The sequence below is a fragment of the Mobula hypostoma genome, chromosome 7 (assembly GCF_963921235.1).
Source record: "Mobula hypostoma chromosome 7, sMobHyp1.1, whole genome shotgun sequence".
NCBI lineage: Eukaryota > Metazoa > Chordata > Chondrichthyes > Myliobatiformes > Myliobatidae > Mobula > Mobula hypostoma.
In genome coordinates this window covers 72907437-72934252 of record NC_086103.1, presented here as the reverse complement: position 1 = coordinate 72934252, position 26816 = coordinate 72907437, and the positions used below count along the sequence as shown (strand labels likewise).

General features: G+C 43.0%; 1 protein-coding gene across 1 annotated transcript; it reads right to left on the bottom strand.

Moving 5' to 3' along the window:
* On the bottom strand, positions 1-25088 carry LOC134348952 (T-cell immunoglobulin and mucin domain-containing protein 4-like). The gene is made up of 6 exons (XM_063052756.1): positions 24978-25088; positions 24164-24511; positions 14509-14592; positions 9403-9461; positions 4688-4796; positions 1-1007 (listed from the first exon to the last, which is right to left on the bottom strand). The coding sequence occupies exons 1-6, from the start codon at positions 25027-25029 to the stop codon at positions 931-933; spliced, it is 729 nt and encodes a 242-aa protein (XP_062908826.1). The 5' UTR covers positions 25030-25088; the 3' UTR covers positions 1-930.
* Positions 25089-26816: the final 1728 nt, after the last annotated feature.

The following is a 26816-nucleotide window of genomic DNA, read 5'->3' as shown; positions in this document are numbered from 1 at the left end:
CCTCCTGATAAGGCACATCAAATTCAACAAGTCAGGTATGATTACTCAAATAGAAGACAAAAATATAACACAGAATAAGGGATGCATCTCAAGATCCACTCCAGAATCTAACCAGGATGAATTATCTCAGTACTCCCAACATCATCACATCGTTTTGTGGTTTATTAACCCAAATTACGCCAATGATTCTCAAATCATTCAGTTCCTTCATTAACGCCATTAAGTCTTTTAAGACATACTGTATATCGTTCATTGATAAATAAGTACACCAAAAATAAAACATGCACATAATCCAAAAACTCTATCGAAAATACTAAAATAGAAAATACCATTTTCAAAAAGGCAAGCCAGGGTGAAGCATTGTGAATTTCAATAAACAGTTCTGATATGACATTCTGCTATTTTTCCATCACAATTCATATTGGTGAGGGGCAATTTTCAGTTACTTTCCTGGCTTTATCAATTCACCTTCAACGCAAATTTATAGATGGAGCAATATGCTCAGTCATTGTAATCTGTAGTGTTGCCATCTCTCCAGAGAAGGTCAGTTTTATTTGTAGTTCCAAAAAATGCTTTCATGCCGTGAAGTTGGAGCGCATCAGCCATGTACAAGTAGTTTAATGGTGTTTGTACATTTCCGCCGTTTACATTTGTAAATGCCTGTTGAAGTCAGTATTGATCAGATGAAAGCCATCAGAACTTTTCAGTTATGTAATGATTTGTTACTTTGATGATATTGTCACATAGCAGCAGTCCAGAAGAAAGGATATTGTTTCCGTACACAAAAATTTCAGACTTTCTTTCCAGTTCATAACTTTTCTGTAAAGTTTGGTACTAACTCTGGATCCTGCATACTCACTTGGGATGGGTATTTCAGTCAACATATGTGGTCAATCTTTGGTACACTATGGGAAGGCCTTCCCATGGACATCAAAGTGATTGCTGCAAGGGTGTGGAGTCTCTCACGGGCTTGGTGCTGCTCCTGTTCAGACAGATGGAGGATGTGCCTGAGTGACACAAAAATGCAGAACACTGATGAGTGAACCTTAGATGCTGTACTTGAACTACGTGGGGTGATTGATAAGTTCGTGGCCCGAGGTAGAAAGAGTAAATGTTAGAAAACCTAGCACCTGCATTTTTCAACATAGTCCCCTCATCCATTTACACACTTAGTCCAGCAGTTGAGAAGCATATGGCTCTTGGACTTCCAGAAAGTGTCCATAGCAGGGGTGATTGATACGTTTGTGGCCTGAGGTAGAAGGAAATGAGTTATACAGCTCTTGTTACATGCACATGCAGGCCAACTCTTTGAGTGAATTTGCAGAAAGTTTGAGGTTAATAACTCATCAGTTAATAACTCATCAGGGGTGACTGATAAGTTCGTGGACTATGGTGATGCGTTATTAACTTCAAACTTTCTGCATAATCACTCAAAGAGTTTACCTGCATGTGCATGTAATGAGAGCTGTATAACTCATCTCCTTCTACCTTAGGCCACGAACTTATCAATCACCCCTGCTGTGGACACCTTCTGGAGGTCCAAGATCCGTATGCTCCACGACTGCTGGACTAATTGTGTAAATGTAGGAGGGGAGTATGTTGAAAAATAAATATGCTAGGTTTTCTAAAATTGACTCCTTCTACTTTAGGCCACAAACTTATCAATGACCTCTCATACATAGACTGCAGTTCATGGTGATATAATGAGCAAATACTTCACTTCTGCGTAATAAGGGAAACAACTTGACCAAAATTTTTTGCATATTTACCAATGAACCTGAAGAAAGAATATAATGTTATGAAATTCACTCATTGATGTTCATTTATGATCAAATTGAAGTAAATCTCAATAAGTAGAAAAATGAATTTTTTTTCACTCAAATTACATACCAAAGCGGTCTCAGTGACTGTCAGAATGCCATGTTGGTTCTATAAAATAAGACCATTAGACCATAAGACATGGAAGCAGAATTTGGCTATTTGGTCCATTGAGTCTGCTTTGCCAATCAATCATGGCCGATCTATTTTTCCTTTCCTCAGCCACACTCCCCACCCTTCTCCCTGTAACCTTTGATGCTGTGGCCAATCAAGAACCTATCAAGCTCTGCTTTAAATACACCCAACAACCTGGTCTCCAAAGCTGCCTGTAGTAATAAATTCCACAAATTCACCACCCTCTGGCTAACGAAATTTCTCTACATCTCTGCTTTAAATGGACGCCCCTCTATCATGAGGCTGTGCCCTCTTGTCCTAAACTCCCCCGCCATTGGAAACATCCTTTCCACATCTAATCTGTCTAGGCCTTTCAACATTTGAAAGGTTTCAATGAGATCCCCCCCATCCTTCTAAATTCCAGCAAATACAGACCCAGAGCTATCAAACGTTCCTCATATGATAATCCTTTCATTCCCTGAGTCATCCTTGTGAAACTCCTCTGAACCCTCTCCAATGCCAGCACATATTTTCTTAGATGAGGAGCTCAAAACTGTTCAAATACTCAAGGTGAGGCCTCACCAGTGCCTTATAAAGCCTCAGCATCACATTCCTGCTCTTGTATTCTGGACCTCTTGAAATGAATGCTATCATTGCATTTGCATTCCTCACCACCAACTCAACCTGCAAGTTAACCTTTTGAGTATTCTGCCCAAGGACTTCCAAGTCACTTTGCAGCTCAGATTTTGGGATTATCTCCCCATTTAGAAAAGAGTCTGCACATTTACTTCTTCTAACATAGTGCATGACCACGCATTTTCCAAAATTGTATTTTATTTGCCACTTTCTTGCCCATTCTCCTAATCTGTCTAAGTCCTTCTACAGCTTTCCTGTTTCCTCAACACTACCTGCTCCTCCATCAATCTTCATATCATCTGCAAACCTGGCAACAAAGCCATCTATTCCATCATCTAAATCATTGATATGCAGCATAAAAGGAAGCAGTCCCAACACCAAACCCTGTGGAAAACCAGTAGTCACTGGCAGCCAACCAGAAAAGGATCCTTTTATTCCCACTCACTGCCTCCTACCAATCAGCCAATGCTCTAACTATGCCAGTAACTTTACTGTAATGCCATGGTTTCTTAATATGGTAAGCAGCCTCATGTGTGGCACCTTGTCAAAAGCCTTCTGAAAGTCCAAATATACAACATCCACTGCATCTCATTTATCTATCCTATGAGTAATCTCTTCAAAGAATTCCAACATATCCATCAGGCAAGATTTTCCCTTAAGAAAACCATGCTCACTTTGTCCTATCTTGTCCTGTGTCACCAAGTACCCTATAACCTCATCTTTACCAATTGACTCCAACATCTTCCCAACCACTGAGGTCAGGATAACTGGTCTATAATTTCCCCTCTGCTGCTTTTTCCTTTCTTAAAGAGTGGAGTCACATTTGCAATTTTCCAGTCCTCTGGCACCATGCCAGAGTCCAATGATTTTTGAAAGATCATCAATATTTCCTCCACAATCTCTACTGCTACCTCTTTCAGAACCCTAGGTTGCAGTTCATCTGGTCTGGGTGACTTATGTACCCTTAAGTCTTTCAGCTTTTTGAGCATCTTCCCCTTGTAATAATAACTGCAATCACTTCTCTTCCCTCTCACCCTTCAACACCCAGCACACTGCTAGTGTATTCCACAGTGAAGACTGATGCAAAACACTCGTTCAGCTCATCTGCTACCTCCTTGTCCCCTGTTAGTATTTTTCCAGCCTCATTTTCTAGCGGTCCTACAGCCAATCTCTTCTCTCTTTTATTTTTAATATACTTGAAAAGCTTTTACTATCCACTTTGATACTGTTTGCCAGCTTGCTTTCATATTTCATCTTTTCCCTCCTGCTGATTCTTTCAGTTGCTCTCTGAAGGGTTTTAAAAGCTTCCCAGTCCTCTGTCTTCTCACTATTTTTTGCTTTGTTGCCCGCTCTTTTGCTTTACATTAGCTTTGACTTCCCTTGTCAGCCACGGTTGTATGAAACAACACTGTAGTCAATTATCATTGAAGAATGAATGCTGGAGATGTGAGATGGGTCTCAGTGTCTGGGGGAAAGGAGGTGGCTTCAGATTCTATATGATTGTCTGAAAGTGTATCAGTCCAGTCAGAAGATGGTGGATGGTTAGATGCATGGGGAGATGCATTGGTTCAGCTCCTCTCTCTTCAAACAGTTGTCAATAGAATGTCAATCTTTCATTTTTCAGATCTCTTTTGCCCGCAATGATTGATCAATGCTTCTACTTTCTTGTCTGTTCTGTTGTGTTTGCCATACATATTAATAAATTGGAAGGAAATATGGATGGGATGATTGGTAAACCATGCCGTGTCTCTGGGAACTGTGAAGGAAGAGCGAAACTTGAGTGTGCAAGTTCATAGTTCCCTAGAAGTGTGAACACTGGTGGACAGGGAGGAGACAAATGTGTGTAGCAGGACAACTATACATTATGACCAGAGAATAAAGGTAATGGGAATAAGCTGTTTACAAGTTTCACACAGATACCGGGAGTACCTCATTGAGTAGAGACATGGTCTTATCTACACTGAAGGAAACATGAGAGTCACATATCTAACCTTCATAATTACTTTGCTCAAATAAAGTATTTTACTTCAAATAAATATCATTGTCACATGTGAAGAGCAACTTTACATAAATATCTTAACAAAATGTTTTGAATATTAAATATTAATTTGTCACTTACGTTTCCACTTGCAAAGCAGCACAGTGATGGAAAGAAAAGAGACAAAAACTGAGACACGAGCGGTCCAGCAAAGCAGAAAAATCAGGTTGTTTACACGCTCACCAGGAACCTGAAACAGAGAACAAGACCTATTTTCTCAGCTTTAAATTTAAAATGAGCGAACAGCAAGCTCTGTATAATACCGACATGGCTTCCTTAAAGTCTGCATGGACAGCATGGACTGTTGTAAAGAGATATTAAAGATATCCATTAAGATGTCTGTTAGCTGGGGCACAGAATCCCTCAGCACCCGGCAGCTTTGTATGGATTTATCCTGACTAGGATCCTCCTCAGCTTGGGTGTGGTCACACAGGGTTGCAAAAAGAGATGGAAATGAGCCATTAGGAGAAGGCAATAGTGAATTGTTCAATATGGTAGGGCTGGAAGAACTGATCTTCATTTTCTATTTCTGCTGTGAAATTTTGACAAATAAGAGAACGTGAGACAGCTGGAGCTGTAATATGTTCTGAAATGTAATGGAACCCATCAGAAGCCTTTTAGAGATGATCAACATAAATTATCTGCAGAAGAGCAGATCTGCTGGACGAATGCTCAGGAATTAGTGGGAAGTGCCAGTTGTGCAGGTCAATATCATGGAGAATGTTCCAAGGATGTAAAAACTGTGAGAAAGATGAATTATTTCCCAAGTTAAATCTTATACTGGTATATCCATCCATGTGGCTATCAGCATCATTGATTGTACAATAAACCCTGACGCACAAATTGGTCATCTCCATTGCTCAGTCCTCAATACTTCAATTCAAAAGATTCACCTCACCTTCATTCACTGAGCCCGCGTGCAAACTCACTGATTACGCATACAAATGCATAGGCGTAAAGGGCTCTTTTCTAGTTGGCTGCCAGTTACTACTGGCATTCTAAAGGTTCATTTTATAGTCAGAGTGTTCATGTACGATACAACTCTGACATTAGTCTTTTCCAGATAGCCATGCAATGTAGAAACCAGTAACAACAACATCACACCACCAAACCCCTCCGCCGCAAAAACAAACAGCAACAACAGCACCAAACCCCTAATCACCTCAAACACACAAAAAAGGAGATTGCCCACACAGAAAAAACAACAAGGACATCAGATGCCAAATCCCCAACCCCTCCCACATACAAAAACCAACACATTGTCCACCCAGAACCCTAACCAGCCAAACAGCAAGAAGCAAGAAAACATAAAAACCTGAAGGAGTGCAAAATAAATTACTGACTAATAATCCCGTACATCTCAGAATTTCAAGCATATCCTCCCACCAGAACCGTGAGAGCGACTGCTTGAACTCAGTCCCTCCATGTAGAGTGACCACCGCGCCACTGACCTGTGGCCTTCTGACCACTGCACTGCTGATCTGAGGCCTTCCGAACGCTGCTGAGCTGGCTACCAACCACTGTCAATCCATGGCCTCCATGGACAGCAACCACTGACCTCCTCCACATTTGCCATGATACTTCAATCTTCCGCAATGCTTCAAAATGGAGTTGATTATGGCAGCGGTCCCCAACCACCGGGCCGCGGACCGGTACCGGGCTGCAGAGCATGCGCTACCGGGCTGTGAGGAAGCGATATGATTTGGCGATAGGAGTCAGATGCACCTTTCCTCATTCCCTGTCACGCCCACTGTTGAGCCATTACGCATGCGAGGTCATTACCCGCGCATCATCCATTTCAGCGCGGGAAGGAGATCAACTCCTCGAGCTTGCAAATGACGGTGAAATGTATGTTTGACATAACATCTCTGCCGGCATTCTGGATCAAAGTCAAGGCTAAAAATCCTGAGATAGCCACGAAAGCACTGAAAACGTTGCTTCCATTTCCAACATATCTCTGCAATGAATGCAACGAAAACTAATTTGCGGAATAGACTGGACATAAGGAACGCCGTTCGAGTATCGCTGTCTCTCGTCACCCTTCGGTAGGACCGTCTTGTTGCAGGGAAACAAGCCCGGGGCTTCCACTGATTCAGCGATATTGGTGTGTTGCAATGATTTTATATGTTCATACGGGGAAAATATGTGCTGTATGTTTAATATCCAAACGTTACTTAAAATGTTATGATGCTATTGACTTGTATAACCATATAACAATTACAGCACGGAAACAGGCCATCTCTGCCCTTCTAGTCCGTGCTGAACGCTACACTCACCTAGTCCCACCGACCTGCACTCAGCCCATAACCCTCCATTCCTTTCCTGTCCATATACCTATCCAATTTTTCTTTAAATGATAATATCGAAGCTGCCTCTACCACTTCTACTGGAAATTCGTTCAACATTTACTTCAAGCTCCCCTGTCCTCCCCGATAATTGACTTATCACTATATTCATGCGAGGAAAATATGTGTTTAATATTAAATTCATTAGATAAACCCTTTTAGAAACGAAATTGAGTGCATTAGCTAATTATCATCTATATTCCGGTCGTGATTAACACCGCCCTCCCCTCCCCTGGAACAGAATCTGCAAAAACGATCTGTAGAAAAAACTCGTACACGTATGCGCAGTGGTGCCCGCGCAAGGCTTCATGGTCATTGTAGTCTTTCTCGGGGTAAACCCAGCGTATTGGACTGCTACTCTTGTCCGTTGGCAACCCTCCTCCCACCCCCCCACCCTGCCAGTCGGCCGATCCGCAAGAATATTGTCAATATGAAACCGGTCCGCAGTGCGAAGAAGGTTGGGGACCCCTGGATTATGGCCCCTCTCTGGTCTCCTGCACGAGGCAACCTATGTTCATGGTACTATTTGAGCATTGCAACATGCCAGATAACCTGACTGAGCTCCAAACAGCACATGGCAGGCTCTAACAGTCTCCGAAACAATCAAGACAGAAACAAGGGGTTGAGAGGAGTTGATGTCTTTTCTTTCAACAACACCCATGGTTTTTCTGTATTTTGTGGCTATCTGGAGAAGATGAATATCAGAATTGTATTGTACATGTATACTTTGACAATAAAATAACCTTTGGAATGCCAGAACGTTGAAAGTTCTACTTTTTGTGGAAAAAGTTAAATAATTGAAGAGATTGGCTACCTGGAAGATGTTGCCTAAGAAATCATTGTTTGCTGGCATCATGTTGACTGGAAGTGTTGGGTGCAAAGAGACATGAGAATCCTAATGTAGGATTCCATAGATTTTAGCTTTCAGTTTGAGTTAGTGATGAGAAAAGAAATACAATGTTAGCAATTATTTTGAGTGAACTGGAATATAAAGCAAGGATGTAATGCTGAGGCTTGATAAGGTGTTTGTCAACATATTTGGAATATTTTGGGCACTTTTGGGCCTCATATCTAAGGAAATATGTGTTGGCATTCGAGAGAGTCCAGAGGAGGTTTATGAGAATGACTCAGGAATGCAAAGCTTGATGTTTGAGAAGGCTCTGGGTCTGTAATTGCTGCAAGTTTAGAAGAATAAGTTGTCATGGTCCCTTCTGGCAATCCCCCACCTTGCCATTTGCCTCAAGAATTGGGCCTGAATCACCTCATTTAGATTCCAATCATTCCCAGGTTCCACTAACTCCATGCACCTGCTTCCCATCAGAAACAGCAGGATAAAAACCCTGTGACCATAGCAATAAGCTGCCAGTTCATTGGTCGACTCTAGTGAGAGTAACCTCGTTTCCTGATTCCTGAGAACTGTTAGTTCTAAGCTCTGCATCATCTCCTGGATACTGGCTCCCCGTTCACGGTGGTGCTAACGCCTAATGACTCTGCTTAGCACCTGTGTCCTGCACTTGGGTTCGTCCCCAGCCACATTCTTGCAACATAAGTTGAGATCTCATTAAAACCCACCGAACATTTAAAAGCCTGAATAGAGTGGAAATGGAGAGGATGTTTCCAGTAGTGAGAGAGTTTTGGACCAGAAGGCACAACATCAGAATAAAAAGGACATCCCTTTAGAATAGAGATTAGTGGGAATATTTTTAGCTGTAGGGTGGTGAATCTGTGGAATTCATCGTCAAAGATAGTGTGTGTGTATATGTGTATATATATATATAATATACATTTAAAGTGGAGGTTGAGATATTCTTGATTAGTAAGGGTGTAAGAGGCTGCAGACTTGAGGGGCCAATTTTTGATTCTGCTCCTGTCCTCCTCTTGTTATGGTTTTATGGTCTCCCCTCCCTTCACCATGATCCAAACAGAGTTCTGCTTTCACTTCAGAACAATCTCTTCAATTATTTAACTTTTTCTATGAAAAGTGTTGGCGCGTGGCCAAGTGGTTAAGGCGTGGGTCTAGTGATCTGAAGGTCGCTAGTTTGAGCCTCAGCTGAGGCAGCGTGTTGCGTCCTTGAGCAAGGCACTTAACCACACATTGCTCTGCGATGACACCGGTGCCAAGCTGTATGGGTCCTAGTGCCCTTCCCTTGGACAACATCGGTGGCGTGGAGAGGGGAGACTTGCAGCATGGGCAACTGCCGGTTTTCCATATTACCTTACCCAGGCCTGCACCCTGAAAACCTTCCAAGGTGCAAATCCATGATCTCACGAGACTAACGGATACCTAAGTGTATGTTAAAGTTCTGGCATTCCAAAGGTTATTTTATTGTCAAAGTATGCATGTACAATACAACTCTGGAACAAGCTGAGCAGAAGGAGATAACCTTGTCATCTCAGTGAAATTTTATGATTAATTACACTTATCTTCTGGATAAAAAGGTATTTACTCACAGGTAAATGTGGAGTTGAACTGGAATCTCTGGGAGATGTAAACGGAGAGGTTGTAAGACCTGTAATGACAGTTGTAAGAATGAAATGTGCAGAAAACAGAACAAGATGGTATTGAGTGTAAAAACAGTCTTACCCAGATATTGAGATAATTTGCCAAAACTTCCAGACCCATGTTTCAGAACATAGAACAGTACAGCACATAAACAGGCTCTTCAACAGGCTGTAATAAAATGGCCAACTAAACTAAACCCTCATGTCTTCTACTGGCAGATGAAACTACAGTCTACAAATTAGTGGATTTGGATGAATCAAGGACAGGGGAAGTAGACAAACCAATTGTCATTGTTTCCCCACCCAATTTGTGAACTCTGAACTGAGTCTTGCTCTGTGGTAATTTAATCAGATCAATTGAATGTGAACACAAGGAGCTTCAGCTAATGACCTGTTAAATTTGACACCATTCTCAGATGAGTAGGTATTTATTATGTAAACTGGTAGATTTACCAGAGAAGTGATTTGTAATCTCATTAGTTTTAGTGTTTGGGTTACCTAGTTTAACTGGTTTGGACCAGTCAGAGGTGAAAGACACAAATACATAAGGCTGGGGTGGATAGAAACATGAAGCAATGTTGGTTATAACCCTGGACTAGAACCAGTAAGAAAATGACCCAGGTGGGCCACGTGACCTTGAGCCAATGGATGGAGATCCACCAGTTCAACTGATCAGGTACACTATAAAAGTCAGGAGTTCCAGATATGTTACAGCGATAACTCTCCAGCAATCAGAGATCAACCATCGCGGATGAGGCGGATCCCACGGACATGTGGAGATCAGGACCATGAGGAATGTCTGGCCAGCAAAGACTACTTTCACTGGTAGTACCTTTTCTCTTCACTGACTGTTCATGGAGGCTCTGGGAATTCTGGTGGGTGTGCAGACAAGTAGTTAGTTCGTGAACCCACATGCTTTTTAGTTTAGACAATAAAGGTTACTTGTAGGTAAACAGAGATTCTTTCTGATCATTGCTGCAACGGGTGATTCTTATAACAAGGTCCCTCAACCCACAATGTAGTGGCAAAACAAAATAAATTAAGCATATTCCTATCCTTCTCTCAACAAAGTCTCTGCAATGGCCAGAACATCATAATTCCATGTACTGATCCATGCTCCAGTTCATCATCTTTATCCATAATACTCCTAGCATTAAATTACACACACTTCAAACTATCTGTTGCATCTGCCTATTACTTTTCTCCTACCTGTTTTTACTGGCCCTGGCATCTACCTTCCTCTGCATCCCTCCACTTTCTGACCTGGTGTTCCGGTTCCAATCCCCGGCCAAACTAATTTAAGCCATCCTGAGTTGCACTGGCAAACCTCCTGGCCAAGAAATTGGTTCTCCTCCAGTTTAGGTGCATCCAATCCTTTACGTTCAGGTCACCCCTGGTCCAGAAGAGGTTCCAATGATCCAAGAACCTGAAACCCTGCCCCTGCACTAGTTCCATAGCCATTCATTCATCTGTACTATCATCCTATTCTTGCTCTAACTAGCAGGTGAAACAGGGATTAATCCAGAAATTATTGCCTTGGAGGTCCTGCTCTTCAGCCTTTTTCCTATCTCCCTATACATAATTCCTAGGGAATCAATTTTCCTTCGGCTTTTGCATTCCACTAATTTGGTCAGATATTACCAGTAAGTCAAGGAGTCTGTTACATCCTCTACCTCTGAGTTCAGTGCTTTTCCCCAAGAAGAGATTGAAATAAGTAATGAGAAAGTTCCAAGGTGAGGATTAGACTCAATTCCTTGTGAAAATGCATTCTGTCCTTAATGAGCCATTGACGTTATCATGGTAACTCATGGGTACTACAGGGATCACTATTACATTGTACATTTTATATTGTAGCATCCTGCCACTTTCACCCAGCGCATTATCCATACTATATGTACAACAATTAACAACAAAGACAGAATCAATATTCCTTATGTTACTTCATATGTTTTCAGTGGGCAGAAGAGCACTATTCATTCAATCAAAGCAATATAATCTCTCCAAACAAATGTGCCCCATGTATATGGAGGAAACTCGAGCACCTGGGGAACCGAGGTGACCTTCTCATATGGAGCATCGGAACTCAAGGTTGAACCTGGGTCACAGGATCTGTGGGACAGTTACAGAAACTGCTACACTGCTGCACCACCATTGATGAGACAGAAACATGGAATATTGAACTGCTTGCTGTCCAAAACGAGAAGATTCAAGTACATTTTCCGATCATTAAACAGTCCAAGAATCTCCACACGGCAGCAATACCAGCCACTAACTCCTCTCTGTAGATCACTTGTAGTGTGTGATACATCTCCATCCCCAATTCTACCACCAAGATGATAGCCTTGGGCTGTCACAGAAGTTACACTATCTCCATTCGTTCTTACCAGTAACAAGCCAGTGTTACAGATAGCACTGTCTGGCACGAGAAGAGGGAGCGCAACCACAGTCTGAAATCTTGTCCCTACACTGAGAAACAGATCGAATTACCAGCAGGGCAGGATCTGAGGAATGCTATAGAAAATTTCTACCTATTCACTGGAATGTTAGCTGCTTACACCTCCCCCACTTCTCAAATTTGTCCTCAGACAGGTGGTGACAATCAGCTTTCTTCAGTCCCGGCCTTTCCATAGTAGACTTGATACAGTTGACTCCTTGTGGTGCCATTTCAGTGCTAATCTGTCACCAAAAGCTGACCTTCACCAGGCATTTGAGATATTAACTGCTGCCATCAACAAGCAAGAAATTGTCCACCCCAATCATCGTCCGGAATTTCAATCAGGCTTATTTGAAGAAATCTCTGCCCAGTTATCTTCAGCATTTAACCTGCAGCACCAGGGGTCCCAACCACTGCTACACCTCAATTAGGAAAGCCTACTGTTCCATGCCTAGACTACATTTTGAGAAATCTGATCACTTGGTTGTCCTTCTCCTACCTGCATACAGGCAGATTCTAAAGATCAAAGCTCCAGTGATGAGCACAACAAAGTTGTGGCTATGGGATTGCTTCAAGTCAGTGGACTGGGCCATGTTCAAGGACTCATCAAAAGATCTGAATGAATACACCACTGTGGTGACGGAGTTTATTAAAACAATTGTAGATGGGCATGTCCCCATAAAATCATTTAGAGTTTTCCCCAACCAGAAGTGCTGGATGAACTTTGAGCTCCCCAATCTGTTGAGGGCTACTGTAGATCAGTGTCACTCAGGTATGGTAGCCTAATAAGATACAAGGTGCACAGTTACAAGCTCTGGAAAGCCATCTCACATGCGAAGTGGCAAACTGGATCAAGCATGAGTCACTGGGGGATGCTCGACAGCTACAGCAGGGCTTGAATGCTATTATATCTTACACAGTGAAACCAAGCGACATAGGTGACAAAGCAACGCACACAAAATGTTGGAGGAATGCAGCAGGTCAGGCAGCATCAATGGAAATACACGAACAGTTGACATTTCGGCCCAGGCCCTTCTTCAGGGCTCAGAGATGACAACACGGTTTCATTCCCAGATGAGCTCAATGCCTTCTGTACTTGCTTTGGTTCTCAAAGAATTGAGGAAACTTCACAAACTCCCACAGCCCCCGATGACCCTGTGATTTCAGTTTCTGAAGCAGACATGAGAGTGTCCTGAAGGAGGGTGAACCCACAAAAAGCATCTGACCCAGAGGGGGTACCTGGCCAAGTACTAATTGCCTGTGCTAATCAGCAGACTGGATATCTTTCAACCCTTGCTTGAACAGTCTGAGGTACGCAGCTGCTTCAAGCAGGCTTCAATTATATTGTTGCCTCAGAAGATTGTGGTAACCTGCCTGAATAGCTAACAACCAGCAGCACTTACATCCACTGTGATGAAGTACTTTGAGAGGTTGGTGATGAAACGTACCATCTCCTGCCTGACAGGCGACTTGGATTTGTTCCAATTAGCTTTCCATGTCATTCTCCACAATAAATACTGACAGAAAACACTGTATATATTCCTTCAGGGTCTTGAATGTGACCCCGCATTACCTAATTATATGATCTGTATGATCGGTATGCAAAATAAGCATTTCACTGTAAAAACACATGTGACAACTAATAAACCGATATCAATTCTAATGAAGACCTCATCCATTTCCCATGACTCAGAATTTAGATTACCACAGTGATCCACGGAAGGATGATTCTTCCTCCAGTTGCTTTTTCATTCTTAGTATACTTGTGGATCTTGGATAATCATTATTTTATCAGCCAGAGATATCTTGTAGCCCCCTTCTAATTTCATTCCCAAGTGTTCTCCTACATCCAATATTATAATTACTTGAAGCAAGCTGCCTAAACCTATTGCTTGCCTCCTTCTTTTTCTGGACCAGATCATCCATATCCTTTATCACTGGGTTCTCTAATTTCACCAGCCTTGCACATCACCGTAACAGGAACATGCTGGTGCTGAAGTCTTCCTGTCGCACAGTTAAGTTCCTCCCACTTGCCAGATGTCCCCTTATCTGCAAGCAGCCTCTACCAATCAACTTTTATGAATCCCTGTCTGACGACATCAGAATAAGCCTGACCCCAGTTTACGACATTATATTGAATCATATCAAAAGCTAATATAATTATGGTCACTGATCACAAAGTGCTCCCCCACCACTGAACAAATCAACCACTTGCCCACCTCACTTCTGAAGAAGATGTCAAGTCTAGCCCCATCTCTAGACAGGGAAGGAAATGTTTTACTTATATGTGGTTTTTGAGGAGATGTTAGGTTAATTAATGAGAGTGGATGCTGTTGACTTCAACTTCAGTAAAGTGAATGACAAGGTGCTTCACAGTAGGCTGATCTAGAAGATGAAGGACCATGGGATCGACAGAGACCTGGCCATAGAATACTTTATCTAAGTTAAAGCCACCATAATTGTTAATGTTCTACACCTGAACATTTAAGTTGAAAGCAATTTCAAGGCCTTCTTGTCCACTTTGAAGATTGATAGTTAAATTGTGCAGCTTACACAAATAAAAAAATATTAATGTCATTGTTTAGAAGATAAATTGTACCGCCTGGAAGATGCAGACTGACCCTGGTAAGTAGATGGAGCAATGTCATTTCCATGGTCTGTAGACAAGGACTCAATTGTAGTTGAAGGAGATGTTGTGCTGGTTTCTGCAACAGAAGAAAAGTTAATTTACTTTCATGTCAGTGAACTCATTCATTTTTCTCAATCAATAACTCACATAGAACTAAATGAGGGCTGGGTTAGATCTGGAGAACCAGTAAGTGTGATGGATATTCAGGTTCAAAGTACCTCTCACAATTCCACAATTAAACAAAAAAATACATTGAATTTATGGTGATACACAGGAATGTTTTTGTTACAGAAATAAAACAGTGAAGTTAAAAGATAGCCTTTGGATTGGGAGTCAGTAAGTGCTGGGTCAAATGTAATTCTACGGAGGACCCAGTTATCTACACTCTATTGGCGAGGATGAGTGAAAAATGGCAATGTGCTACGGGTAGCTTACAAAACTTCAAAATATACTTCTTTTGAATGACTCTCACTGCAGTCCGTAGACTGTAATTTCCCTTTAACATAATTTTGAACCATTTTGAAGAATTAGTGATTTCACAGTCTTCCGAAGGACTCAGCAGACTTAACTCTCAAGCAAGCAGGTATGGCATCCTTAAGCGGACAAAGGTAGATCGCCATGGTTGGATGAGAGGGAGGAGGGGAAGACTCTAAGCTAGAGTGAAACATCAGGGCATAAAATTTACTCTACACAGTATACTGTTAGCAAATGTACAGTCGATGGAGAACAAGATTGAGGACCTAAGGGCAAGATTACTGTATCAGAGGGAAATGAGGAATTGTCACATTCTCTGTTTCATGGAGACAAGGCTTACTTCAGAAGTACTGGATAAATCAGTAAGACCCGATGACTTCTCAATACACAGGATGGCCTGGACTGCTGATTCGGAGAAGGCAATAGGTGGGAGCCTGTGTTTCATGATAAGCTCTTTGTGGTGCTTGGACACAATGGCCTTGTCAGACTCTTATTCCCCCAACCTGGAACATCTAAGATCTCTTAAATATTGAAATTGAGCTTGCATACACCACTTATACTGTCATCTCATTCCACACTCTCACGGCCCTCTGGGTGAAGATGTTTCCCCGCATGTTCTCCTTAGACTTTTCACCTTTCACACTTAACCCATGTCCCAACCAACCTCAGGTGAAAAAGCCTGCTTGAATTAACCCTATCTATACCTATCATAATGCTGTATACCTCTATCAAATCTCCTCTTGATCTTCTACATTCTAGGGAATAAAGTCCGAACATGTTCAATCTTTCCTTATAACTCAGGTCCTCCAGGTATAGCAACATCTTTGTAAATTTTCTCTGCACTCTTTCAACATTGTTTACATATTTCCTATAGGCAGGTGACCAAAACTGCACACAATACTCAAAATTAGGCCTCACCAACATATTATGCAATTTCAACAAAACATCCCATCTCTTGTACTGAATACATTGATTTTTGAAGGACAATGTGCCAAAAGCTTTCTTTATGGCCCTATCTACCCGTGACAGCACTTTCAATGAATTACGGACCTGTATTTGCAGATCCCTTTTGTTCTACCACAATCCTCATTGCTCCACCAGTCACTGTGTAAGATTGGTCCTGCCAAAGTGCAAAACTTCACACTTGTCTGCATTAACTTCCATCTTCAGTAGAAAGTCTCTTGTTGCTTGTTACCAATTTCCATACTATTCTCACTTTCATATGATCCATCTGGTTTATATCTGCTTTTCCTCACAAAATATAACATGTCACACTTCTGAGCATCTATCGCCCATTCCTCCATCCAGTTCTTAATGTCCATTACTGTCTACTTCATGATTCACAATGCATCCAAGTTTTACACCATCTGTATATCTCGAAAATTTGATCTATTTTTCCCTCACTTTTTGCGCTACTTATTTAATTAAATTTTTTAATATATGCTTACGGCAATTTACAGATTTTATTTTATATTTACTATCTTTTTTATTAAATTAATCTTGATGAAAATCCTATAATTGAGTATAGAGTAATATAGCATGGAAATAGGCCCATGTCATTCATGCCAACCAAGATGAGCACCTAAGCTACTCCTATTTGCAAATGTAGCACATTATCAAATACGCAGTGATAATTTGACCTCATCAAAAACTGTGTCACATTAATTAGACACCGTTAGTCTTTAACAAAGCCACACCGGATATTTCAAAACAATCCACACTTGTCCCAGTGATTACTAAGACTACGTCCACACTAGACTGGATAATTTTGAAAATGCCAGTTTCACGTAAAAATGATAGGCGTCCATACCAGGCGTTTTTGAAAATACTTCCGTCCTCATTAAAACGGGTACTTGGGCGAATTTCCTCCTACTGGGCATGCGCAAGACAGATCTACAGAAAACAACTGAAGAGGAACCGGTATACTTAGTGCGCGTTTGTCCAGTTACAGACTAGGAAAACTTAAAAGGAAATTGCCAAACGACGGACAGCTGTTGGCTCTCGTGCAGGAGTACTTAAAACTAAAAAAACAAATACTGGAGCGTATGGAGGCAACCGACAGGGAGTTCATGGACAGTATGACCCGGCTGAAGACGAACATTGAAAAACTAACTAACTACGTTGAGGAGGGATTTGTAATGATGAGGAATATGATGGCACCCCCCAGTACTTTCTACTGCCACAATACCAGCCTCATAGCCACTACAATAGCTACACATACGGACACACAGACCCCTGGGTGGCCCCACCAACTTCTTCCCCACTCCCACAGAGGGGTCACCCTGGAAACATTTCCTACAGCCATAGTCTCTTCACCGATGAAAGGGACAACAGGTTTTTTGAAACCTCCGGTTACCCCATACACACTATAATGCCCAACCTGAATTTTCAGATTTAAACACTCTGGAGAGTGTTTTAGAAAAGCTCTGTTTTTGGGGGAGGAAAACGTCATTTAAGCATGGATGGATGGTCAAAACGAAGAGAAAAAGCTTCAGTTACGGATTTATCCGGTCTAGTGTGGACGTAGCCTAATTCTATACCTTTTCCAACACTTTCTCCATTTCAAAGCTAAGATACTTTTCATCTTCTTTAAGATGACAGATTTATTGTCTCCAGGTTTTGCACAGCTGTAGACAAAGCTGATTTGGGTGATTTTTGATTAAAATGTTACAATGTCTGGAGTTGGTCACACAATCTGATAAAGACCAAATGGTCTTAATAGCTTAAAACATTGACCCTCTTGTGATACGATATTTTCTGTTTCTTCTGCACTAATCCTGAATATCCTTGGATGGTCAGTTAGGGAATGCACATTCTATGTTGAACATGCATCTATTCCAACTTTTGCTAAACTTGTGAGATTAATAAACCATTTCCTCCCCACAGACTCGCTTTCTGCTGCGATTCTCTTGAACAATTTACAACAGGGTGTGGATCTTCTGCACTGGATTTCTCTTTCCCATTGCCAGTGTATTATTTCTCACTACTATTAGCAACAAATGGGACAATGAGGAGTATTATTTGAAAAGCCACAGGCAATACAAAGAACATTCTTGATGGTTTGCTACATGACGTGGAACTCTGTCACTCTGAGTAAGGTTAATATCAGGATCAATGACAAAAGCATTTGCCCATTGGAAACTTTACTGGAATCAACATGTCATTGCAAATGAAATACTGTACCTGATAATTAAAATGTGAGAGAAAATTTAACAAACTTTGCAGGCAAATGTCAACAATTTAGTTTGTGTTTAAAATCTCTCAACTACAGTCATATAGTGCTTGTTTCAGAATCTCTAATATGCCTGCCTATGTGCAGTCCACAATAAATGCAAGGCAACCTTTAGAATTCCCAATATGGAAACAGTTGTTATTGGATCTGTTAAAGCAATTTGTGCTGGGAGTAAATTTGTGCTGAGAGATATAGAGAGAGATATATATAGAGAGATAGAGAGATAGAAAGAGAGATGGAGAGAGAGAAAGATAGAGACAGACAGAGAGATAGAGAGAGAGAGAGAGAGCGCGAAGGGATAGAGACAGATAGAGGTAGAGAAAGAAAGAAAGAAGCCAAGTAGAATAGGCCCCATTTATTCCCATTCTTATTCTCCTGCCAATCAGCTAATCCTCTTTCCATGCTAGTATCTTTCCTGTAATACCATGGGCTCTTATCTTGTTAAGAAGCCTCATGAGTGGTACCTTGTTAAAGGACTTCTGAAAATTCAACTAAACAACATTCACTGATTCTCCTTTTATCCTGTCGGTATTTTCCTCAAAGAATCCCAACAGATTCGTCAGGCAAGATTTCCCCTGAAGGAAACCATGCTGCCTTGACCTATTTTATCACACGCTTCCAAATACTCCAAAACCTCATCCTTAATAATGGATTCTAGCATCCTCCCAACTGCTGAAGTCATGCTAATCGACATAATTTCCTTTTATCTGTCCCCCCCTTCACTTCCTTTCACTTTTTGCGAAAATCATTTTACATCCTCCAAATTAAAGAAGTTGCTATGAGAACACAATGTGTTCTAAACTAGGTAGAGTATGTGAGACTGTTCTTGTTTCAGTTCTATTCAGGACCTATCCGTTACCTCTTTCTTCAGTAAATAGTTGGTAGTATACTTCCTCTTTCTTACTCTTACAAGGAAGTCAAACATGTCATCAGTTTTGCTGACAATTTCCACTCAACTCTCTTTTTTGTGGGATCCACCTCTGGTATTATCTTTTGACTTTGACTTTTCCAGCTGCATTTTCAGAAATAAGTGATTGACCATTACTCTCTACAATCCACGAATGTCCCTCGTGATCTTTGCTATGTCTTTTCCCACAGTTCTTCTATAAGGATTCCATTCCATCCTCTTCTCCATTTCCTTGCTATGTGTTCTTATGACGACGACACTTTCCATAACCACCTTTCCAAGTTCTCTACTTTTGCATTAATCATGTTTTCACTCCTTCAGAGTTCCAGGTTGGTGTTTTAGATGTTCCAGGATGGTGCTGAAAAGTGCAAGCTCCAAAGGGAATCATCAAAAGTTTCCACTTAGAACTCTTACAGCTGAAAACCACAGTCACAGACATGCGTTCTTCAGTAAGCAACATCATTATGAAGTGTTTAAAAAAAATCTATCGATCCTCAGAATTGGCAGACTTTGGACTGCAGATTGGGGTGGCAAGTGCAGTTTCATTTTAAGAAAAGGGTGGTGAGATAAGGGTACTGTGCGGTAAGGAAGATAGAAGCACAGGGCCCCGAGGCCTCCACTTCCCAACATCTTGTCGGCCAATGTCAGTACATCTTTTGAAAGGCTTTCAGAAGGGATCAGGTCACTCTGATGTACCTGGTCAGGCTCTGAAAACCTGTGACAATCAACTGGTGGGAATGTTCAAAGACATCTTCAATTTCTCACCGCTACAGTCAGAGGTTTCCACCTGCCTCATAATCATACCAGTGCCCAAGAAAAGCAGGGTGAGCTGCCTCAATGACTATTGCAAAGATGTACTCACATCTACTTTGACAAAGTACATCGAGAAGATGGGCAAGGCCACAACTAGCTCCTTTCTAAGCGAGGACATGGATCTGCTGCAATTTGCCTGCTGCCACAATAGGCTACAGTGGATGCAATCTCACTATATCTCCACTTCAGTGGTTGGTAAGCTGATGGAGAAGGTCCTGAGAGGCAGGATTTATGAACATTTGGAGAGGCATAATATGATTAGGAATAGACAGTATGGCTTTGTCAAAGGCAGGTCGTGCCTTACGAGCCTGATTGAGTTTTTTGAGGATGTGACTAAACACATTGATGAAGGTAGAGCCGTAAATGTTGTGTATATGGATTTTAGCAAGGCTGTTGATAAGGTACCCCATGCAAGGCTTATTGAGAAAGTAAGGAGGTATGGGATCCAAGGGGACATTGCTTTGTGGATCCAGAACTGGCTTGCCCACAGAAGGCAAAGAGTGGTTGTAGATGGGTCATATTCTGCACGGACGCCAGTGACCAGTGGTGTGCCTCAGGGATTTGTTCTGGGACCCCTACTCTTTGTGATTTTTATACATGACCTAGATGAGGAAGTGGAGGGTTGGGTTAGTAAGTTTGCTAATGACACAAAGGTTGGAGGTGTTGTGGATAGTGTGAAGGGCTGTCAGATGTTACAACAGGACATTGATAGGAGGCAAAACTGGGCTGAGAAGTGGTAGATGGAGGTCAATCCAGATAAGTGTGAGGTGGTTCATTTTGGTAGGTCAAACATGATGGCAGAATATAGTATTAACGGTAAGACTGTTTGCAGTGTGGAGGATCAGAGGGATCTTGGGGTCCAAGTCCATAGGACACTCAAAGCTTCTATGCAGGTTGACGCTGTGGTTAAGAAGGCATATGGTGCATTGGCCTTCATCAGTTGTGGGATTGAGTTTAAGAGCCGAGAGGTAATGTTGTAGCTATATAGGACCCTGGTCAGACCCCACTTGGGGTACTGTGCTCAGTTCTGGTCACCTCACAATAGGAAGGATGTGGAAGCCATAAAAAGGGGTCAGAGGAGATTTACAAGGATGTTGCCTTGATTGGGGAGCTTTCCTTATGAGAATAGGTTGAGTGAACTCGGCCTTTTCTCCTTGGAGTGACGGAAGATGAGTGGTGACTTGATAGAGGTGTACAAGATAATGAGAGGCATTGATTGTGTGGATAGTCAGAGGCTTTTCCCCAGGGCTGAATTGGCTAGCATGAGAGGGCATACTTTTAAGGTGCTTGCAAGTAGGTACAGAGGAGATGTCAGGGGTAAGTTTTTTACACACAGAGTGGTGAGTGCGTGGCATGGGCTGCCAGTGGCGGTGGTGGAGGCGGAAACGATAGGGTCTTGTAAAGGACTCCTGGATGGTTACATGGAGATTAATAGAGGGCTATGGGTAAAGCCTAGGTAGTTCTAAGGTAGGGACATGTTCGGCACAGCTTTGTGGGCGGAAGGGCCTGTATTGTGCTGTATGTTTTCTATGTTTCTCTGTTTCTAAACTGGGGTTTGGGTGGGTGAAACATCCCAACCTCAGGGATTTGGTGGGACCAAAGTCATATACACCCTAGATATACAAAGCCCGATAAAGGTGGGTTTCTTGCTGTGGGATCCGGTGGCTCATTAGCTAGGGGCTGATGAGCTGCATTTCCATAGACACCCAAGAAAAAGGTTTCACTGGCAAATAGATATTATTCTTTACCCAGATGTTGAGGAGAAGGCAGAGCTTAGAAGAATGAGAGATGAGCTTGTTGAAATGCATACAATTCTGAGAGGGTTTGAAAGGGTAGGTGTCTGAGAAGCTTTGCCTGTCAAGAATAGGGATAATCTGAAAATAAGGGGTCATTATTCAGGACTGGGATGGAATGAAATTGATGAGGAAACAAAGGGTATATTTGGAGATTTACCAACGGTGTAAAACCAAGTGGGACTGGGAGCACAGAAGAGGATATGAAGAGGCAGCAAGGTTATATAGACAAGCTCAGTAATGTGGACAGCTTTGACCTCTCTCTGTCATGGTCTGGTCCATAAAGTCCGCATTCTGGTTCACAGTCCGGTCCATCGATCCGTATTCCAGGTTTTCCGGTTTTCCATTGTTCTGTTGGGTGCTCTAATTAAGGCACATGATTCTCGTTTGGGCAGACACATAAATACCGCTGGAGACCAGGGCTTGGCTGCTGGATTGTTCCTGTCCAAACCCCCTGTCTGAATCCCTTCTTTGTTCCTTCCTCCTGAAGCCTTGCCCTGCAACCAGTGTCTGAAGCCTTGCCTCGCCTGTAACCCTTGCCTGCAACCTTTGACTGCACCGCTGTCAAGTTCAACTGCTGGAGCAAGATAAGGAACTGTCTATTGTTGTTTTGAACTGTCTCTGTGTCCATGCCTTCATTAGGTAGGTCCGGCCATTTGCTGCTACCTGGTGTTGGGAACCATCTCGTCGTGTTCAGCATTGTGTCGAGCCCTGGCCCCTAGTCCTGTTCCCAAGGATGGTTCCTGGCTCTATGTTCCGTGTATGAGTCCCAGCCCTAAGTCCTGTTCCCAGGAGGAGTCCTGGCTCTGAGTTCCATGTCCCTGTGTCCTATCTCTCAAGTCCAAGGCTCCATGTTCCTGTGCTCTAGACCAGGGTTCTGTGTTCCTGTCCTCCCCAAGACCAAGGCTCTGTGTTCTGTGTTCATCAGGACTGAAGAGGGAAGGGGCAGAGGCCCTATAAAGAAGGTGGGGGGAGGGTGGGAAGGAGAAGGCTGGGAGGTTCCAGGTGAAAAACCAGTAAGGGGAAAGATAAAGGGGTGAGGGAGGGGAAGCAGGGAGGTGATAGGCAGGAAAGGTGAAGAAGGAATAGGGGAAAACACAATGGGTAGTAGAAGGAGGCGAAACCAAGAGGGAGGTGATAGGCAGCTGGGGGAGGGGACAGAGTGACATAGGGATAGGGGGAATGGAGGGGGAGGGAATTACTGGAAGATGGAGAATTCTATGTTCATACCAAGGGGCTGGAGACTATCTAGACGGTATATGAGGTGTTGCTCCTCCAACCTGAGATAAGCCTCATCATGGTAGTAGAGGAGGCCATGTATGGACATATCTGAATGGGAGTGGGAAGCAGAGTTGAAGTGGGTGGCTACTGGGAGATCCTGTCTGTTGTGGTGGACGGGGCTGCACTGGGAGCACCGGATGCAATAGTTGACCCCAACAGATTCACAAGTGAAGTGTTGCCTCACTTGGAAGTACTGTTTGGGGCCCTGAATGGTGGCAAGAGAGGAGGTGTAGGGACAGGTGTAGCACTTGCGCTTACAGGGATAAGTGCCAGGTGGGAGATCCGTGGGGAGGGACGTGTGGACCAGGGAGTCGCGGAGGGACTGATCCCTGCGGAAGGTGAAGAGGGGTGGAGAGGGAAAGATTTGCTTAGTGGTGGGGTCCTGTTGAAGGTGGCGGAAGTTGCAGAGCATAATGTGTTGGATCTGGAGGCTGGTGGGGTGGTAGGTGAGGACAAGGGGAACTCTGTCCCTGTTGTGGTGGCGGGAGGATGGGGTGAGAGCCGAAGTGCGGGAAATGGAGGAGATGCGGGTGAGGGCATCATTGATGACAGCAGAAGGGAAACCATGATCCTTGAAGAAAGAGGGCATTTGAGATGTCCTGGAACGGAAAACCTCATCCTCGGAGCAGATGCGGCGGAGACTGAGGAACTGATATCTGATATCATGATAATGAATGTTGGAACAGCCAGAAATGTCCAATGGATAACTCCTGCTTCTATTTGTTATGCTCCTCTGACAGCAGCATTAACACTGTTATTAACACCCGAAGCCCATTGTTTTGTGTTGTATATTTGATGCAACACACAAAACATTCCTCTCCACAGAATCTCAGACAATGCACTCTTTGTCCGTATCACACTGTAATGTCCCGCCGTTTTCATCCTGCACATTATCCATTCTACTGGATATACAACAGAATAAACAATAAATCAGTATTGATTATGTTATTTCTTACGCTCTCAGCAGCAGAAGAGGGCTGTTCAACCCATCGAGAACATATCATCTGCCCAGGAATCCCTTCAGATACATCCCCCATATCTCCCTGGAAACAGCTCCCCGCCATTGTCCTGCCGTTTATCTACACTAGAGGCAGTTTACAGTGACCGATTAACCTACCACAGAATCATGTAACATTGAGCTGCTTACCGTCCAAAGCCCGGAGATTCAAATTCGTTTTCAGATCATTAAACAGTCCCAGAATCTCCACACGGCAGCAATACCAGCCGCTATCTTCTCTCTGTAGATCATTTATAGTGAGCGACACATCTCCTGACGCAATCCTACCACCAAGACTGTATCTCTGGGATGTTACAGAAGTTACTCTGTCTCCATTTGTTCCGATCAACACGTGTCCGCAGCCGCTTAAAGGGCACTGTCCTCGACCCCAGCACATCGCACTTTTTACATATTTTCCGACAGAATAGTGGCATGGCAGTGTGATCGACTGTCCCGTGACTCCTCGCACGTTTGTCTCAGAGACGAAGGCGACTCGACCTGAAACAATGCAGGAAAGAAAGTTACAGATGGCGCTGAATGGGATGATGAAAGAGGGTGTGTCCACAGTTTGAAAACCCGTCCCAGCATTGAGAAACTGATCCATTTTACCTGCTGCGAGGCATCGGGGGAATATTACGGAAAATCCCCAAACTGCCCAGTGGGAATCGAACGGACGCCTCTGATCACAGATCCAGCCTCTCGTTCATTTTCCCACTCACATACCCACTGTGCTACCAAACCTTCACCGCAATGATTGTGCAATACACAGTGATCAGGTCCATTCAGATCAGCACTAGTCAGTCATCCAAGATCACCCCTCAATCTTCAAACCCGGCAGACCCGGCACCACTCAGGGTCCAGGCTCCCTCACTCACACACTGGCTCCACCTCAATTACTGCATTCCAAGAAGTTGTAACAACAAGATTAAACAAGTGAATTCGATTCCTGCTTTCAGAAACGTACCCATCAGAAGAAACATTATTGTTAAATGAGCCACAACACTAGTAACAGCCATCGCGCCGGACACGGAGGCGGCCGCTGTCCGTGTCGCTGCAGCAGATGCTGTGGCTGCGAGTTAAACTGTTGCTTCCGGCTTGTCGTGGACAAGAGTTCCTTCCACAGGAACATGGGTGTTGTTCATCGACACCCTGAAGATAAGATGCAAGTGTTATCAAACACTCGGCTCCTCCCTAGCGTTACCATCAAAGTCTACACCATAAGACCATAAGACAAAGGAGTAGAAGTCGGCCATTCGGCCCATCGAGTCTGCTCCGCCATTTTATCATTAGCTGATCCATTCTCCCATTTAGTCCCACTCCCCCGCCTTATCACCATAACCTTTGATGCCCTGGCTACTCAGATACCTATCAATCTCTGCCTTAAATACACCCGATGACTTGGCCTCCACTGCTGCCCGTGGCAACAAATTCCATAGATTCACCACCCTCTGACTAAAAAACTTTCTTCGCATTTCTGTTCTGAATCCTTAAGTCCTGCCCTCTTGTACTAGACTCCCCCATCATGGGAAACAACTTTGCCACATCCACCCTGTCCATGCGTTTCAACATTCAAAATGTTTCTATGAGGTCTCCCCTCAATCTTCTAAACTCCAAGGAATACAGTCCAAGAGCGGACAAACGTTCCTCATATGTTAACCCTCTCATTCCCGGAATCATTCTGGTGAATCTTCTCTGTACTCACTCCAACGTCAGCACATCCTTTCTTAAATAAGGAGACCAAAACTGCCCACAGTACTCCAAGTGAAGTCTCACTAGCGCCTTATAGAGCCTCAACATCACATCCCTGCTCCTATACTCTATTTCTCTAGAAATGAATGCCAACATTGCATTCGTCTTCTTCACTACTGACTCAACCTGGAGGTTAACCTTAAGGGTATCCTGTACGAGAACTCCCAAGTCCTGTTGCATCTCAGAACTTTGAATTCTTTCCCCATTTAAATAATAGTCTGCCCATTTATTTCTTCTGCCAAAGTGCATAACCATACACTTTCCAACATTGCCACTTCTTTGCCCATTCTTCCAATCTATCCAAGTCTCTCTGCAGACTTTCTGTTTCCTCAGCACTACCGGCCCCTCCACCTATCTTCGTATCGTCAGCAAACTTAGCCACAAAGCCATCTATTCCATAATCCAAATCGTTGATGTACAATGTAAAAAGAAGCGGCCCCAACACTGATCCCTGTGGAACACCACTGGTAACCGGCAGCCAACCAGAATAGGATCCCTTTATTCCCACTCTCTGTTTCCTGCCAATCAGCCAATGCTCTATCCACGTATGTAACTTTTCCGTAATTCCATGGGCTCTTATCTTGTTAAGTAGCCTCATGTGTGGCACCTTATCAAAGGCCTTCTGAAAATCCAAATATACAACATTCACTGCATCTCTCTTGTCTAGCCTACTGGTAATTTCCTCAAAAAATTGTAATAGATTTGTCAGGCAAGATTTTCCTTTAAGGAATCCATGCTGAGTTCTGCCTATCTTGTCATATGCCTCCAGGTACTCTGTAACCTCATCCTTGACAATCGACTCCAACAACTTCCCAACCACCAATGTCAAGCTAACAGGTCTATAATTTCCTTTTTACTTCCTTGCCCCCTTCTTAAATAGCGGAGTGACAGTTGCAATCTTCCAGTCCTCCGGAACCATGCCAGAATCTATCGACTTTTGAAAGATCGGGAATCCGCCTGCAGCTCAATGGAGTAACACATAAATTTTGTGGCTGCCTTTAATTCCTCCTTTTCCCCAGTCTAAACCTTGAATTATTCAACTTTTATTTTTTGG